Consider the following 20,049-nt stretch of genomic DNA (forward strand, 5'->3'; position numbering starts at 1 on the left):
CATCACCTTTGCAATATGTCCCTTGAATTTCAGGTTTCTATCAATCATCAACTCAGATCTCTTATCTCCCCTACTTCCTCCAGTATATCTCCTTCAATAGAGTATGCAGCATCCCATCGATGTGTCCCAAACCTTAGGACCTTACATTTTGCTGCATTAAACTGAAACACCCCCATTCATTTACCGATCTGTCTAGCTTATTCAAATCCTCTTGCATGACTACCACATCTGCACTATTACTAATAACCCTTCCTAGCTTCACATCATCTGCAAACAACTGAATATCCCCCTGCAATCCACTGACAATGTCATTGATATAAAGGTTAAACAATATAGATCCCAGTACTGAGCCCTGTGGGAACCCACTTGTAATCCTTTGCCTCCTTGAAACTGCCCCACCGTACACAACTCTCTGATACCTATCGGACAGCCAATCTTGAATCCAGTTGACCAACCTGATATCCAAACCCATGTGCTACAACTTAAATATCAGCTTATCATGTGGCACCCTGTCAAATGCCTTCACTAAATCCAAGAAAATGGCAGTATATGCCTTTCTCTCATCTACTGCTCTTGTAACTTTATTATAAAAGGCTAGCGTATTACGAAAACAAGAGCTCCCCCTCACAAATCCATGTTGACTTTCACAGATAACATTACCCTCATCTGTCCAATGTTGTATACAGTCCCTAACTAATTTCTCCAAGTTAACAACTACTGATGACACACAAACTGGCCTATAATTAGATACTTCCAGTCTGCTACCACTCTTATGCAATGGCACTATCTTACCTCCCTTCCATTCCATGGGCACCTTTCCAGCAGCCAGACTTTCATTGAAAAGCCTGATCAAAGGCACTGTCAGTTCCCTAGCACATTCTCTCAAAACTCGTGGCGAAATACTATCCAGTCCCACAGCTTTACTAAACATCCAGAGTACTCAGTATTTGGAACATGTTCTCTTCCTGCACCACCTCGAACCTGCCCTAACTTTCTAGTATTAAAATTTACTCCTCCAGAATAAAATACTCCAATAAAGTTCATTGAACAATTCCACTATGTACTCTGCATCAGTCACTCTATTCCCATTTTTATCCCACAATGTCATTCTTCCACAATCATTTTTCCTCCTACTGGCCACATAGCTAAAAAATTCCCTATGATTTTCTTTGGATCTTAGGGTCCAAAGAAAATCATGGGGAATATGAGAAGAGAAAATCATTCTCTTCTCATATTCCAGTTTCGCCTTCCTTACCATACTAGTCACTCTCCTGGCCTGTGTCTTATATTCTTCATGCATCTGCTCTTTACCTGTCTCCTTTTATCTCTTCCATAGCCTCTTTTTTCACATGCAGTTCCTGTTTAATATTGTTTGTCATCCACTTTACACCAAATTATGTCCTCTTCTTCACTTGTGGAATACAGCTTACTATTGCTGCTAACAAATATTCCTTCACAATTTCTCAAGCAAATGATAACCTGGTCTTCCAATTCTTCGCTCCATGAAACTTGCCCAAGTTGATGTCTAAGACTATTGTAATCACCTTCCTTATAATTCCACATATATTCCAGTCTCTTTGATACTACTGCATGTCTATTCATGTTCCAAGTCACATGAATAGACATGCCTATACATGTCTATTCATGTCATCTCACTTATTATCAGCTCTTCTGATGCTATGACCAAATCCATAACTCTTGAACCTCTTGTTCCCTCTATTACATGTTGCCTAAGATATTTGTCCCTCAAGAATTCTAATAATTCCATTCCCTTATTGCTGTATGCATCTTCCTCTCCCCAATTTATACTGCTGTAGTTAAAATCTGCCATAACAGTCATTCTTCTTACACTTGCCAAGCTCAGCTGTCTAAACATCTCAAGTTAAAAGAATATTTACAACTTTTTAAAACCAAACAGAAATTAGGAAATTCACCGATCTATAAAATATCACTCTCACTGCATAAGAATAAAAATATTATGAAAATCTTTTCTTTCATGCTTACATTGTGATCAGATTATATTATGAACAATTATGGATACAACTACCATGTTAGAGTAAAACTTTAGTTTAATATAAACCAAAATATATGCACTCAACGTTTCGAACTTCACATTAAGGTCATCTTCTTGAGTATACATACAGGGTGTTCGGGATAAATTTGACATATTTATAATTAATTATATTTTTCCGTAAGTTACATGTATTAACACACACTTCTCTTCATTTAAAAGTTTGGACCCTTCTTCATTCATATACAAGATGTCAGAAAGGATGGATAGCTGGAACCCACCTGAATCATGGAAGAGAATAACTTGTATCATGATGATTCGTGCCCACCATCAAAATAAGGATATTACGACTGCTGCCCAATGCTCCCTGAATACAGTAAAAACAATCAGGCATGAACTAGAGACTTGCAATGGTGACTACGAGGATGTAGCAAGAAGAAAGATCCCTAGCAGACGATCTGATTGCGTTCGTACAGCAGAATTCCTCGCAAATCTGCAGGAACAGGTGTTGAAGAACCCTGGCATTGGAATTCGGGCTTTGTTCGTGGAGTTGCTAACTGTAGTCAAGCCCTGGATAACAAGGGTAGCCAATGGTAGGCCGTATGTATGGCAGCAGGATTCGGCCCCTTGCCACACCTCTGGGAAAAGTCAAAAATGGTTGTCTGAAAATTTCTACGACTTCACCAGTCCAAATGTTTGGCCTCCAAACTCCCCAGACCTTAACCCCATGGATTATTTTGTATGGGGCGCAGTTGAAAAAGACACCAATCGCACTTCCAGTAATACAAAAGCCCAGTTAATGGATAAAATTAAAACAGTTTTTGCGGCCCTTCCCAGGGAGACTGTAGCATCAGCTTGTTCGAGGTTCCGAAGCAGAATTGAAGCTGTGATCGATGCTAATGGTGGTTATTTTGAGTAAATCTTGTTGATAGTATTGTAATTAACTCTGCCTGTAATGTTTTTTTGTCAATTCATTAAATTTAATAGATACAAAGAAGATTTTCTTTTTCCTTACGAAACTGTCAAATTTATCCCGAACACCCTGTATATATACAAAGAAACAAGCTGCACTACAATCTACATGACATGCTAAAGTTACTGATCAACTGTTAAAACTATTTACCTGACATCTGGTGGTGTTAAAAAAAAAAAACCCACTACTACAAAGTTAATTAAGCTGGAGAATAACATGTTCATGCATGTTACTCTCCAGCTTAATCCTGAGCTGCACAATCGAGGTGCTTGGTGAGACATCTGGAAAGATTAGAGAGCAGAAGGAGGGTTGGTGGTGGAATAATGATGTACAAGTGGTAGTGACAGCTAAGAGGAAGGCAAAGCAGAAGTGGGATGAGTCAAGAGTGGAAGAGGACAGAGAGGATGTACAAAGAGAGAAAGCAAGAAGCCAAGAGAGTTGTGGCATATCAAAATCTGTATGATCAATTAGAAACAAAGGAAGGACAGAGAAAAATTTACCAACTAGCGAAATGTAGAAATAAAGCAGCAAAGGACATCTTACATGTGAGGCAGATCAAAGATGCTGAAGGAAGAGTATTATGGAGGGATGTGGACATAAGAAACAGATGGAAAATATACTTTGAGGGACTTTTGAATGAGAAAAATGCAAGGACTCACAGAGGAGATGGGCAGCCTTCTGAGGGGATGGTGCAGAACATCAGTAGAGTGGAAGTGACGGAGGCCATGAAGAGGATGAGGAATGAAAAATCGGTGGGCTCTGACAGAATCCAGTGGAGGCATGGAAGGCACTGGAGGAAGAGGGAATTGACCTGCTGTGGGACCTGTTCATGAAAGTTTGCCAACAGGAAAATGTACCCGAGGAATGGAGGGAGAGTACTCTTGTCCCCATCTACAAGGGTAAAGGGGATGCACAAGACTGTAAAAATTACAGAGGAATAAAGTTAATGTCCCACACAATGAAGATCCTAGAAAGGGTTCTTGATGGTAGATTGAGGAAGGAGGTGGAGATTGCAAAGGAACAATTTGGCTTCATGCCTGGTAGATCAACAACAGATGTTATCTTTGGGTTATGGCAGATGATGAAAAAATATCAAGAGAAACAAAGGGAGCTACATCTGGTATTTATTGATCTGGAGAAAGCATACGATAGAGTTGCCAAGGCAAGAAGTCTGGAGGTGTCCGAGGGAGAAGAAGGTGCCGGAGAAATATGTCAGGTTGTTGCGGTAAATGTACAGAAATGTGAAGACAAGTGTTCGGACCTGTTTGGGACAGACAGAAAGTTTTCAAGTAACAGTTGGCTTGCATCAAGGGTCAGCATTAAGTCTGTTTCTGTTTAATATTGTGATGGAGGTGGTAACAGAGGAAGTGAGAGAAGATGCGCCTTGGACAATGTTGTATGCAGATGTCATCTTGCTGTGTGTAGATTCAAGAGAAGAAGCGGGAGCTAAACTGGAAAGATGGAGAAAAGTACTGAAAGAGAGAGGTATGAGACAGCAGAAGTAAGACAGAGTATATGTGTTGCGCAGTGGGCGGCGACCAGGAGACAGATCTGGAGCTGGAAGGAAATGTCATCAGGAAGGTGAGAGACTTTAGATACTTAGGTTCAACAGTAGAAGAAGATGGAGGAGCTGAGAAGGAAGTGGGATGCAGGATACAAGAGGGTTGGAGGAACTGGAGGGAGATGGCTGGAGTGTTATGTGATAAGAGGGTGCCGATCAGTCTGAAAGGCAAAATTTATAGGACAGTAGTGAGGCCAGCTATGACATATGCTATAGAAACTGTGGCCCTGAGGAAAAATAACATCAGCAGGATGGAAGTAGCAGAGATGAGAATGCTTAGGTGGATGTGCGGTGTGACTAGAAAGGATCGTCTGAGAAATGACTATGTCAGGGGAACAGTGAAAGTTATGAACTTAGGAGCGAAAATACAGGACGCAAGATTGAGATGGTTTGGTCATGTGATAAGGAGGGAGGACGAATATGTGGGAAGAAGGGTCATGCAGATGGATGTGCAAGGAAGGCGGAAGCATGAGCGGCCAAAGAAGAGATGGAGGGAGCTGGTAGATGAGGACTTGAAGATGAAGAACTTGGATGTGGTGACAGCCCAAGACAGGAAGGTGTGGAGGAGACTCATTACAAACAGTCACCCCACTTAAGTGGGAGAAGCTGCAGAAGAAGAAGAAGAGTAACATGTTCGTGCATAAAATAATAGATAAATAAACAGAAAATAAAATTACTTATATAAGTATACATATAAATTGCAACTGGTATGGATAGTGGCCAATAAAAAATGAAATATTGCTTAGAGTCCTAAAGTCAGGGTTTGGTGGAAACTAAGTGGGCCGAATGTGTGCCATCCAAATTCTTGGGATTTTTAAGCCCCCATTATTATTAAGATTAGGGTGGTTAATCAAAATTTCACAGGCTTCTTTAAATTTTCGTTCATACTAAGTTTTTGTATGATGCAATGAACAAGTACTTTTCTAATCAATTCAATGTAGACATGGGATTAATGTATCCAGGAATAGGAGCAAGTTCTGATTTTCAATTTCATACAATAGTAAATTGTCTGTGCTCGTTGTTTGTTCAGGTGGCTAAGGAATGTGTTTAACGTTTGGCTGCCATGTGGCCAGATAATGAAAACATTGTCAACATATTTAAGCCAAAGTGTAGGTTTTAGAGTAAAGGAATCAAGAGCACGTTGCTCAAAAGCTTCCATATAAAAATTAGTAATTGAGGGGGGGGGGATAGTGGTGAGTCCATGGCCCAAGCTTTATGTAGTGAGGTTTTTTTTTTTTTTTAACATCAGATGTCAGGTAAATAGTTTTAACTGTTAATCAGTAACTTTAGCATGCCATGTAGATTGTAGTGCAGCTTGTTTCTTTGTATACGTACGTATACTCCAGATGACCTTAATGTGAAGGTCATCTTCACATTTAATTTACATTAAATATAATAACTTTACATTAATATAATTTACATTAAATATAATAACTATGGTGAAGCTGCCCTTTCTGATCATGTCCTGAACACTTTACATAGAATTGACTGGAAAAGTAGTAATTCTTTACATCACATGGTAAACATGTTTTAATGTTTACATCACATTAAAACATGGTATGAACAGAAATTTAAGAAAGCCTGTGAAATTCTTATCAACCACCCCAATCTGAACAATAAAGATGGTCTAAAAATCCCAAGCATATGGAAGGCACATATTCTACCCATGGAACCTTTCTCCCTAAGAGTTAACCATAAGCAGGACTGTAGATAATCCAGAATCCTAAATCTAATATAACAATTGTAATGTTAAAAATAGGACATCATTGTTACTGTAAGAAAACTATCAATAAGAAAGATTGTTTCTCTCATGTTATTTAATTAGTTTCTAATTAATGAATTAATTTGTAGTTATCTGTATTTTTTATTCATATTTATTTATTTTTTCACTAGAGGTCATGCCAGTAGAATAACTGGTGATCAAATCATTGTTTCTTTAGCTTACTGCATGAAATGTAACTCAGCTTGTCCTTGTATATTTGTATATACTCCAGATGATAACCTTAATATGAAAGTTGAAACGTCGGGAAATTAAAATAGTTATTTATAACACGGTTGTAAACTCCATAATTTCTAAAATGAATGCTGATCACCGATCAGCAAATTACTAAAGTTATTACTTATTACTAAAGTATTTTACAAAGTATATTACACTTTGTAAAAGACATCATAACATAAGACATCATCTTAAGTTTTTCTGCCGTGATTTCACTGGTAAAGAATATCTAAGAATAATTACATGCTGGATAATTAAATGTTCGTTAGTATTCATAAGTTTTTATTTTTAAACTGTTTTATTTATAGGCAAGTGTTTCCTTGAAACGAATAAATCTGTATCTGGCTAATGAAGAACTCGAACTCTATGTTGGCCACAATGATCATGATTGTAAGTTAATCTTTATACTTGCTAGAAGTGTATTCATATTGTTCTTATCATCTTTAAGATATATGAGATAAGATATAATCCTATTACAGTACTGTATACCTCAAAGATTTTTATCTGTTTTTCTCTACTGTTTTGCATCATTAGACAACCATCACTATCAGCAAATTTTTCATGTCATTCCTTTGGCTTCCTCTCTATTCTTTTAGGAGGACTGCATTTAATTTTCCTTCTATCCTCAGTTGCAGCATCCTGAGCGATATGATATAATGATGATTTTGCAATGGTCACATGAAGTGTTCTGCCATATACCTACTCTTGTTATTTTATTTTATACTTTTTTTTTGCAGCTAGATAAAAATTGGATATATTCATAGATGGTCTCAATATGTAAATGCAATTCATTATGTGTATTTATTTCGGTATGAAGGTTTAAATGATATGATGGAATTAATTGTCTCTTTCCATAAGTATTCTTTTGTAATGGTGATTATTTCTTTATAATTTTTGACAAGTAATGCAATAAGAATTTGAGTTTCCAAGCTTAAAAAAAAGTTGATAGCATTGCTGTTCAGTCAGTGGAACACTTAAAACTTAATATAATTTTAGTAAATGCATAGTAAATTTTCATCCCATCATCATGAATGTTGAGCTTGCATCCAAAGTACATGCTGGATAAATTTACAAGGTCATTCTAAAGTCTTTGTGCAGTTTTACATTTTCATAATTTCTCTTATATACATGATAAAATCAGTCTGGAAAAAAATTATTACAGTTTTACATACATTTATTTTTGGGATTGTTAATTCTCAACTTCTCCATCATCATTATGTATACAAACAGATATGATTCTGAAGTTCTACAAATACGGTTTGCAGTTGATTATCAGTAATACAATGAATCACATTTGTTATCCTAGTTCCTAAATCATCTAAAGAGTGAGGTTTGCTGAATAAACAATAATCTTAAAATGTCCCCATAGAAAAAAATCCAATGAGTTCAAATCTGGTGAACATGCTGATCTCTTGGCCATCACTAAGGCAACTGATGTGAAGTCATTACTTACATAAATTAAAGATGTTAAGAAATAATGTTCTTGGTTTCATCCTTTATCTAAGAGTAAGCAAAGAAAGTTTGCACACAAAGCAACTTCACGACTGGGATACTTACACATAGAGACTAATGACTTCACATCAGTTGCCTTAGTATCCCATAATGCAGTGCACATATCCTTACTGTCATGTATTGTATAATGCTATGCATTATGGGAAGGGCCACCACCCAGATTACTATCGACCTTTATTGAGGTCTCCTCAGTAGCTGCCAGAAACAGAAGTGATACCAAGGTTGAAGTAATGCAGGTCATATTTCCATGTTCTACAGGTGTCAAGATATGACACCTGTAGAAATAGTCAACAGGTGTCATATCTTATTACTCTTGATTAGAGATAGATGTTGAAAGTTTTTTCATTTTGGAATGTTACCTGGAACCTGGGATATGTGGTTATAATTCAAACAAGCAGTAAAACAGAATATGATTGAATGGGGAAAGGAACAGGCTTTCCTCAAAAGAAAAAAGTTGAAAGAACTGTATAAAGAGAGAAGCTGGTTTGTATCAAACCAACCCACTGGTAGAATGTAGCAACATCATTAGAAACATTAACATAGAGATAGAAGTAATCTGGGAAATAAAGAATAAAAAATAAGAATAAAGCAGCACTTAGCAGATAGCCCTTCAGCTGCATTCTTGAATAGACACTTCACTAAATTCTGTGAGAAAGGACTATCACTCAAATCTGCATTGATGGTGAAGACATTTCCATCATTCAAGACATCCTTGACTCCTTTCAGAAACACTACAAAAATCTGTTTGAAGATAATAGTATTGTGGAAAATTATAACTCTCAGAACATTAATGGTTTTCTGTTTGTATCCTAGATGATCATGACAGACCCATTACAGCATTTGAAGTTAGCACAGCCTATAAAGAATGCCAGACAAGATAATTCCCAAGACCTGATGGTCTAGGAATAGAACTTTATCGCAAAGCCTGGTATTTTATTATTCTCATTCTAGTTATAGTATTTAATTATTTTCTCTCATCAGGACACATATCAAGTAAATTTGTAGCAATTCTTACCATCCTCATTCCAAAACCAATAGAGATCACACCTTCATCAGCAGCTGGAGGCCTATTTCTCTATCTAATACTGACTACAAGATATTTTTCTGTTATTAATAACAGGCTCAAAGTGGAAATAAGATACATAATTAAAAGCACACAGGTGTATGGAGTAACAGTCTGGTAGGAACCCATTAACGGGGGGGGAGTAGAATTTAATCTGTTAATGCTACGTGATCTATTCTACTTAGTTAATATGAAAAGCAGCTGATGGCAGTTCTATCAGTAGACATTACTCAAACATTTGAGTAATGTCCGGCATACTCTTTTTTTTGTTCTCACTTCCTCCAATAAATTGGTGTGGATAAAAAGCTGCTATCCGTTATCAAAGGAGCCTATGCCAATTCAACTACCTGCCCCCCCCGTTAATGGGTTCCTACCAGACCTGGTCAAAATTTGAAAAGGAGTCGAGCAAGGTTGCCCTCTTAGTCCATTGATTCTTGAACCTTTCTTGCAGGAAGTCGACAATACACATGCTGTGTGAGGAATAACAGTTCCTTCAATATGAAGGAAAATAAGGTATTAGCATATGCCAATGATGTAGTGGGCACTTTGAGTGATAATGATTCTGTATATACCTTTATTTTTCTTTTTGGTATTTTGTAAAAATTCAGCAAGATCAGTTGATTAATTACTAATGCAGACAAGACAAAATTAAAAGTTTTTGGAAAGTGGGAGGCCTTCCTTTTGGATTAATCCCAAAGAAAGAACTCCTCGTTGTACTTGGAATTCCCTTCTCCAACTGATGACAACACTTTGTTTCATAACTTATTGAAGTTCCAAGGATACCCTATCAATATGGATCTTGCTTGCAGAATTGCATATGGTTGCCTTCCAGTCAATACCATTAAATGCGAAGGTCCTTTAACATTAGAGATCGAATTTGTGACATCTGTTACCGATGAGAAACAGTAGAATATGCATTCTGCAGCTGCCTCTTCCCTACATATTTGGAACAAAACAGGTTATTTTTTTGCAGTACCCACCAGCTGTCAGAAATGGGAAGAGATTTCTCATTTTTATAATTAATGAATTAAAGTACTTTATGGAAGATTAGAAAGACGTGTGGATTTGAAAGTCAGCAATATGACATCCAGATGCTTTATAATATTGTATAATGGAAATTTTATTGTTCAGCCATATGATTTTTGTATTCAGAAAGAATCATTCTAGGAAATATTAAATTTTTGGCTTGGTGGTGTAGACGACTCACATTATGCAATATTCACCAGGAGAAGATAAAATTCTGTCTGTTTTTGCTATGAGAGGTTTTTTAACTGGTTCCATCCCCTTAATTCAATGTGGTCTTATAGTCAATTGCAGGAATGACTGGAGAGCAATCCCATTCAGAGAAGGCCAACTCAAGGTGGTTAACTCAGATAACACTAACCAACTGGATATCAGTCATCTTCGTGCTTTAGTTTCAATTATTTTTTGGTTGTTCATCTAAATGAGATTGGTGAAGAAGGAAAATTGATTGCCTTTGGCTATATGGTGATATAAAAGAGCTGAGGCCTTTTCTCTCTCCCTAATAATATCAGGATGGCTTGCACCGCTATACTAGCTACTCTACTCCTATTGATGAGCATCTCTTTATTTTTTCATCTCAATAAAGGTTGAAACTGTCTGGGTTGTGGCCCTTCCTGCAATGCATAGTACAAGGGTGGTCTGAAAAGTTCTCGGCCTGACAACAAAAAAACATTTATCATTTCAAAATTATTTTTATTTTTCAACGTAATCTCCCTTAAGACTTAATACAGGCAGCCCTTGGTTTACACCGATTCAATTTATGCCGATTCACAATAATGCCAGTTGCCTGCGATGGCTTTCTTACTGTAGTGTGGTAGGTTGACTGAGAAACGATGCTAGCAGGCACTCCAGTGTTTGAGTATTTACCAAGCTACTACGACGTATATGTATCAAACCTAGTTTTAATGTTGAATCTACCTAATTGTTCTATTTAATTTTTTTTACGTACATACGTAATATAAATTACGTATAAAAAATTACGTACCATGTCTGATAATAGAAGTGCAGAAAAATTAGCAGAACTTGGTGTTAAGAAGGCGCGGATCACCTCCATCTTCTTTTCACACTTGAAAAGAAGATGGAGGCGATTCAAAGAATGGAAGATGGGCAGACATGTGCTAATGTCTGTAGAAGTATGAACTTACCTCCATCGATTGTTACTACAATTATGAAAAATGCAGATAGAATAAAACAGTCTGCGTAGCAATCTATGGCAGCACTAAATGCAAAACTACGTTATAGCAGGGGTAAATTTCATGAAAAAATAGAAAAATTATTATCATTATGAGTGGATGACTTGAATCAGAAAAACATTCCTCTGACACAGGCTGTTATAACTGAGAAAGCAAAAACAATTTTGAGGATCTTAAAAAGATAGATGGAGGAGAAGAAACATTTTTAGGAAGCAAAGGTTGGTTCATGAGATTTAAGTCTCAAAGTAAGTGCCACAGTGTAAAATTATGTGGTGAGGCAGCAAGTGCAGATGTTGCAGCAGTAGCTGCTTTTCCTAAAGAATTTCAAGACTGTGGGCATTGTAGACAAAGGAAGTTATCCTCCTGATCTCATTTTTAATGTTGATGAGACCGGGCTCTACTGGGAAAAAAAAAAAAAATTCCCATCACGCACCTTCATTTCCTGTGAAGAATGTTCTGCTCCAGGTTTTAAAGCTGCAAAAGATAGACTTACGCTTTTGTTGGGGGCAAATGTCTCCGGAACTTTGAAGCTTAAACCAATGTTGGTGTACCATTCACTGACACCATGCACCTTCAAGGGTCTAAAAGCCATGCTGCCAGTCTATTGGAAATGGAACAAGAAAGCTTGGATTACACAAGATGTTTTTATAGATTGGTACACAAATTATTTTTGTAATACCATGCTTCGCTTCTGTAAAGAAAATGACTTGCCAGCCAAGGCATTGCTTTTCTTGGATAATGCCCCTGGACATCCTCAAAACCTTACTTCAGTAAGGTTTTGAGGATGTCCAGGTTGTTTACATGCCCCCAAACACAAAATCGCTTTTGCAACCGATAGATCAGGGGATTATATCAATCTTCAAAGCCTATTACCTCCATATAACATTTATGGAAATGGTAAGAGTCTTGGACACTTCAGGAAAAACTATTGAAGACTATTGATGGTCATTCGATATTTTGAAGGGCATTAACAACATCGAGGCAGCTTGGAACGATGTGTCAGCAAAGTGTTTAAAAGGAGCATGGTGAAAACGTCTTCCAGCATTTATGCACGACTTCGAGGAATTAAAGCAAGAGGAGAATGTTATTGAAGATGTTACCAAGCTTGCGCGAGAGGTGGGATTGTATGATGTTACAGCTGAAGATGTGACAGAAGTCTTAGAGAACCATGATAAAACCACTTTCCAATGAAAACTTAAACGAGGAGAAAGAAAACGAAGAAGATCCTCTGAGAGATATGACAACGGCCGATTTACAGCGTATCCTTGCAAGCATAGAGACATTGACTGATGAACTCTGCGAAATGGACCACGATTGGGAATGGAGTGTGAATGTATAAAGGAGTGTAATCGCATCTATTCAACCTTACACTGAACTCCTTAAAGAAAGATAAAGAAAATCTAGACAGTTAACACTGGATATTTTTTTTTTAAAAAAATACAGGTGACCTGAAACTGGGAACTTCAACATAGAAATATGTAATATCTTTTCGAAGTTTCATATTTTTCGTATATAATTTTGTTTTGTTTTCGTTATGATCATCATCAAATTCCTGACGTTTACCCTCAAGGGGTGTACAGTACAGTCATTACTAACTTCCTACCTACAATTTTCTGCCAAATCAATCTGTTATCTGTCAAAGTTACAACATTGTCAGATCTTATATTTATACAGGGTGTTCGGGATAAATTTGACATATTTATAATTAATTATATTTTTCCGTAAGTTACATGTATTAACACACACTTCTCTTCATTTAAAAGTTTGGACCCTTCTTCATTCATATACAAGATGTCAGAAAGGATGGATAGCTGGAACCCACCTGAATCATGGAAGAGAATAACTTGTATCATGATGATTCGTGCCCACCATCAAAATAAGGATATTACGACTGCTGCCCAATGCTCCCTGAATACAGTAAAAACAATCAGGCATGAACTAGAGACTTGCAATGGTGACTACGAGGATGTAGCAAGAAGAAAGATCCCTAGCAGACGATCTGATTGCGTTCGTACAGCAGAATTCCTCGCAAATCTGCAGGAACAGGTGTTGAAGAACCCTGGCATTGGAATTCGGGCTTTGTTCGTGGAGTTGCTAACTGTAGTCAAGCCCTGGATAACAAGGGTAGCCAATGGTAGGCCGTATGTATGGCAGCAGGATTCGGCCCCTTGCCACACCTCTGGGAAAAGTCAAAAAAAGTAAAAACAATCAGGCATGAACTAGAGACTTGCAATGGTGACTACGAGGATGTAGCAAGAAGAAAGATCCCTAGCAGACGATCTGATTGCGTTCGTACAGCAGAATTCCTCGCAAATCTGCAGGAACAGGTGTTGAAGAACCCTGGCATTGGAATTCGGGCTTTGTTCGTGGAGTTGCTAACTGTAGTCAAGCCCTGGATAACAAGGGTAGCCAATGGTAGGCCGTATGTATGGCAGCAGGATTCGGCCCCTTGCCAGGGTTACAAGGGTAGCCAATGGTAGGCCGTATGTATGGCAGCAGGATTCGGCCCCTTGCCACACCTCTGGGAAAAGTCAAAAATGGTTGTCTGAAAATTTCTACGACTTCACCAGTCCAAATGTTTGGCCTCCAAACTCCCCAGACCTTAACCCCATGGATTATTTTGTATGGGGCGCAGTTGAAAAAGACACCAATCGCACTTCCAGTAATACAAAAGCCCAGTTAATGGATAAAATTAAAACAGTTTTTGCGGCCCTTCCCAGGGAGACTGTAGCATCAGCTTGTTCGAGGTTCCGAAGCAGAATTGAAGCTGTGATCGATGCTAATGGTGGTTATTTTGAGTAAATCTTGTTGATAGTATTGTAATTAACTCTGCCTGTAATGTTTTTTTGTCAATTCATTAAATTTAATAGATACAAAGAAGATTTTCTTTTTCCTTACGAAACTGTCAAATTTATCCTGAACACCCTGTATATCTATCTTCTAAGGCAATTTTTACTGTATCAATCCACCTATATCTTGGTCTTCCTCTGGGTTGTTTTCCTGCCAACCTGGCAGAGAACACTTGTTTGGCTAATCTTTCCTTGCCCATTCTGTTTAAGTGACCATACCACCTGAGATTAACTCTGCTAACTCATTCCTGGATGCTGACAATGTCTAGTTCTTTCCTAATATCCTCATTTTTAATATGACATTGCCATGGATGCCATCTGTTCATGCTTGTAATCTTTCTCAGGACTCTCATATCTGTGGTCTCTAGTCTTTGGTCAAGTGTTTTACTTCTGACCCAGCTCTCAGATCCATAAGTTAAAACTGGTTTGAACACTGTTCTATACAGCTAATTTAGTGTTCTGACTAATTTCTTTCTTATTCCATATGAATTTATTCAATTGAGTTCCCACCATACCAGCTTTGCTGATTCTGTTGCCTATTTCTATATTTAATTTACCATCTTCAGTAAAAATTGTGCCAAAACAGCTGAAAGTTTTACTTGTTTTACTGGTTCTCCATTCACAACACAGTTGACATTTTCAATGATTCTGCCTATTTTCATTGTCTTTGTTTTTTTATTGCTGACCTTCATACCATATCTATTACAACAGTTATTCAATTTCGTCAGAGAATCTTGCAGACTTGTAGCGGATTTATTTAGAAGTATAACTTCATCTGCATAAAGCAAAGAGCTGACATTAATATATCCAATTTTGATATCATGTTAAGTACCACTTTCCTTCATAATGTGATCCATATAGATAATGAATAACAGAGGGGATAATGTACATCCTTGTCTGACACCAGATTTAATATTAAAATATCTCCCTATACTTCCTTCAATTCTAACTGCTGACTTACAACTCAAATAAAGACTAAGTATTGCTTGATATAATGATCCACTGACACCATACAACTGTAGCGTTTTGAATAGCTTCTCTCTTGGTACCTTGTCATATGCTTTTTCCAGATCTACAAAACATAAATACAGATCTCTGTTATATTCCCATGATTTCTGAACTATTTGTCGTAAAGTGAAAATCTGATCCTGACTTCCTTTATTTGGCCTGAATCCAGCTTGTTCCTCACAAAGCTTTTCTTCCACAATCCTTCTCAACCTTTATTCAAGTATACTTGCCTATATCCCACCAGGAACACTCAGTAGGGAAATACCTCCTGTAATTCTCACAATCAGTTTTATTTCTTTTTATATATGGGTACTATGAGAGCTCTACTCCAATCACCTGGAATTCTTCCTTCTGTCCAGGCCCTCTGAAGTATGCAGTATAGCCACTGTAAAACTTTTATACCTCCATACTTGAACATTTCTGGTCTAATATCGTCTACTCCAGCTATCTCTCCAAATTTCAGACTGTTGATGGCTTTTACTGCTTGAAGCATGGATATGTATTCCTGATGGCATGCCTGGTCAGTGCCTGTCATTACTGCTAGTTTCATTTAGCAATTTTTTGAAGTAATTACTCCATACTTCAAGTATATCTTTTTCATCAGTTTTCATATCACCTTTGTCATCTCTAATTCCTTTTACAGCACTCTTTCCTTCATTTCTGAGCTGCTTCAACAACCTCCAGAATATCTTGCCACCTTCTTGATATTTATTTTCTATGTTCTTACCAAAGTCTTCCCATGACTTTTGTTTAGCTAGTTTTACGCAGTGTTTAGCTTTCTTACATTTGTCTGTATTCTCTAAGAGCAAAAGCTGACTTATTTGCCAGGAACTTTTGATATGCTTTCTTCTTTTCCTTTACAGCCTCTTTAACTTCCTGTGTCCACCAGGGAGTTCTGATTTTTCTATTTTTGCAGACAACCTCACAACATTCCTCTCTCTGGCAGAATCAATCAATGTTTTCTTCAGAGCTTGCCACTGAATCTCCAAGGTTTGATTCCTGTTCTCAAACTCTTTCATTTTTTCTTGAATAATGTTTGTATATTTTAGTCTACAGTTGACATCTGAGAGCTGTAGAACTTTTATTCGTTTTAAAACTTTCTTACATGTTCTTCTTTTCAATATGAGATTCAATTTTATCCTGCTTTAGACTAAATGGTGATCACTTCCAATTTCAAATCTTCTGTACACTGTAGCGTCCTGCACCAGAGAGGAAAACATTAATATCAACAATAATATAGTCAATGAGACTTTTCTTATTCCTTGTCTCTTCTCTCCATGTGAATTTATGTACATTTTTGTGTGTGCACATTTTTATGTTGGAACATGGTGTTAGTAATAACCAGTCCATGTCCTGAGCAGAAATCCAACAAGAATTTGCCATTATTATTAGCTTTACTCTTTTCTTCAAATTTTCCCAAAATATTTTTGTATCCCTAACAATAATCATTTCCTACTCTGCTATTTAGATCCCCAACAAGGACCAATTTTTCATTGTGTCAGTTGTTTTTTCTAAAGCCTTAAAAAATTGCTTCACTTCTACCTTAGAAGAACCTTCTGTGGGACCATAGGCATAAATAAGTCTCATTGTCCAGTTCCAGTTTCTTATATTTGCCCACATCACTCTACTTTAAATTGCCTGCTATTCAAGAAGATTAGCCTCTTATTTAGTGTAGAATACTATGGCTTCTCCTTCTTTTCCTTGATTGTCATTGCCTGATTATAACATTTTGTATTTATTGCTCAGAAAGATCTCACCAGTTTTGGTCTTTTTTGTTTCAGTCACCCCTGTTATGTCGATCTGGTACTTATCTAATTCCTCAGCTAGCTCCATTTCTTTGCCATTCAGGCTTCTTATGTTGATAGTACTGATCTTTAACTCTGGTGATATTGAGTTGGGGTGTGTTTTAGGATTTCTTCCAGTAGCTGACTTTTCGCTGTTCGCCCTGGTTCCCTGTTGAAAACAATGGGGGGGGGGCTTGTCTAACTTGGCAATGCCCCAGCCAGCATGAAATTCTATCATGTTGTACCATCATTTAATATTGTGGTTTAAGCCAATAAGAATACAACTTGGTCGGCTAAATCTCAAATTGTCAGCCCATCCTCATTCGTTCATTATCCAGGTAAATACTTAACAGGGTGCACCACGAGAAGGTGAGAATTGGACATTAGGGGAGAAGCCCTGGTCGGTTCTCAACATTTCTTTAAAGGCTATGTAGAGGTCTCTTCTCAGTTATACAGCTTAATTTTATTTTAACAAATATATATGTAATTATTATCAAACCTTTAAATATAATAATGTTACACATACTTCATGTGCATATTTTTTGACTGCACGAAACGTAACTTCATAACTCTCATTAAAATTGGGTTCGTTTTACGCCGATTCAGTTTACCCCCATTTTTTTGGGAACGGAACTGTGGCGTAAACCAAGGGCTGCCTGTACATTTATTTCAGTGATGCGCCAGCGCCATTATCCCATCCCTGTATGTTCTCAGTAAGATCTGTAAAATACCCCTCTACAGTTGCAATCACCTCTTGATTCAAAGAAAAACACCAGTGAGGAAGAGTTTTAGTTTTGGGAAGAGATAGAAGTCAGAGGGAGTCAAATCTGGGGAATAGGGTGGGTGTTCCAATAATTCATAGTTGGTGGGCTGGTGCATTGGCCTGATGAAAGATGATTTTTTTCTTGTGCAAACGGGGTCTTTTCTCACGAATTTTTTTGTCTAGTCTGGTTAAAAGATCGGGATAATATTCCCTGGTTATTGTTTTACCTTTTTCAAGGTAATTAATAAACAAAATGCCTTTTGTATCCCAAAACACCAATACCATGACCTCTCCTGGTGATGGAGCCGACTTGTCTTCTTTGGCGCTTAACAACCGGCTTCTGTCCACTGTTTTGACTACTGAAAGTTTATTTTTCACTAGGTTAGACTATAATAAATTTAGTTTAATCCTTTATCCCAGTGAGAGCAAACAAAGTTTGCACCTGAAAATATCTTCAGGACTGAATATAGTGTTGTACTATCTTACCTGGGTAAGTAGTACAACATCAGGCAACTCGGAGCAAAGGTGGTGCAAGCTACCAACACTCCTATCCCAGTATCTCCCATAATGCAAAACACATCTCCTTGTGGATATGTATACTGTTATGCATTAAGGAATTGGCCACTACCCAGACTAGTTTCTAGACTAGGTAGAGATGACCTTGCTACTGCTTCTGCCTGGTATCTCCAACTCTGGGCCTGGCTCCCACTGAAGGAACTCCAATAAAGGTCGAAACTAGTCTGGGTGGTGGCCAATCCCTTAATGCATAACAGTATACATATCCACAAGGAGACGTGTTTTGCATTATGGGAGATACTGGGATAGGAGTGTTGGTAGCTTGCCCCACCTTTGCTCCGAGTTGCCTGACGTTGTACTACTTACCCAGGTAAGATAGTACAACACTATATTCAGTCCTGAAGATATTTTCAGGTGCAAACTTTGTTTGCTCTCACTGGGATAAAGGATTAAACTAAATTTATTATATGTTTTGACTACTGTTTGGATTCTGGTGTGCAATGGCGAATCCAAGTCTCATCCATAGTAATAAATAGATGCACAAAATCAATTTAGGAGTGTGAAAGTATTGGACCTGATCATAGGATCAGAAGTGTTATCGATAACCAAGATCTGCATTGCCTCCGATTGAAAGTGACCATTCAGTCTTTACTTGGAAGATTGTGAAACATGAGGAATATTCTGTCAAGATGGGGTATATGTGGAACTAAAAGCAGATGATTATGACAGGCTTAGGAGGAAGCTTAAATTTGTGACTAGACACAAAACACTGCTGCAAGGGAAGGATGTTAGTAGTGCATGAGAGATAGTTAAGGGGCACTTAGAGAAAGCAATATTAAATTGTATACCTAAGGTTAGGAGTTAGATGGTAGTTAATCAGATAGGAATTAGATGGATGAGTAATATCATTAATCATGAGTTTCAGAAGAAGAAAATGCTGTGGAGGGTGTATGAGGGAAATGGTGACCAGCAAACTCATGTAGTACAAGTCTCAGGCAAGGTGACCAGCATGGTAAGGAAGGTAAAATTAGATTACATGAAGAATCTAGCCAAGCAGGCAAAAGAAAATCCCAAAGAGTTCTTTTGTTACATGGCAAGTATGAGGAAGAAAGACTATGGAAGAATAGCCTTATGCCGATGGTAGATAGGTGACAGAAACAGATGAAATAGTTTAGTTACTGATTAACCACTTTGTGAAGGTTCAGCCATACAAGTGAGGTTAATGCTGTGACATGTGACAGAGACTTATGTAGTAACAGAGATGGATGAATTGGAAGGTCTTAGGATATTACAGATTTTCAATGTTAATATATCTGTAACAATAGATGGAATATCAGCTTGCATTTTACAGGAATGTGCACGAATACTGGCCTCTCACTAGGCTCTTTAAGTCTCGTCTCTGGTAAAGTTCCAACAGAGTGGAAAGAGAGCAAAATAATTCCCTTGCAGAAGGGAGGTTCTGAAATTAGATTAGTAAATTATAGACCAATCGCTATTTCAAGAGTGGTGATAAAAGTACTGGAAAAATTGGTCAAAAAGAGAAGTCAAGAATGGGCAGATAAGAGTATGATACTCTATGAAGGACAACATAGCTTTGAGAAGAGTCGGTCATGCCTTAACAATTTACTAATTTTTTATAATAGAGTAACAGCTGAGTTGGATAAAAGAAATGGCTACACGATGAAATCTGCTGGATTTTGCAAAGGCATTTGGCAGAATGTCACATGGAAATCTGTTAAACAAATGGGGAGGGATATGATACTGGTGATTGCTTAAAAACAGCAGAGCCACCAAGTC

The 20,049-nt window shown here is 37.5% G+C and overlaps 1 protein-coding gene across 1 annotated transcript in view; it reads left to right on the forward strand.

Annotated features, from left to right (window-relative positions):
* LOC150097870 (ATP-binding cassette sub-family C member 1-like) overlaps positions 1 to 20,049 on the forward strand; it is a 626,276-nt gene that overhangs the window by 281,884 nt on the left and 324,343 nt on the right. The window contains exon 13 of the mRNA XM_090406616.1: positions 6,850 to 6,931. Coding sequence (XP_090262742.1) covers positions 6,850 to 6,931 — 82 coding nt within the window. The remainder of the gene's footprint in view (positions 1 to 6,849; positions 6,932 to 20,049) is intronic.

This window comes from Typopeltis vanoorti, chromosome 16 (assembly GCF_054136105.1).
Source record: "Typopeltis vanoorti isolate ZY-2024b chromosome 16, IOZ_Tvanoo_1.0, whole genome shotgun sequence".
In the NCBI taxonomy this organism is placed as follows: domain Eukaryota; kingdom Metazoa; phylum Arthropoda; class Arachnida; order Uropygi; family Thelyphonidae; genus Typopeltis; species Typopeltis vanoorti.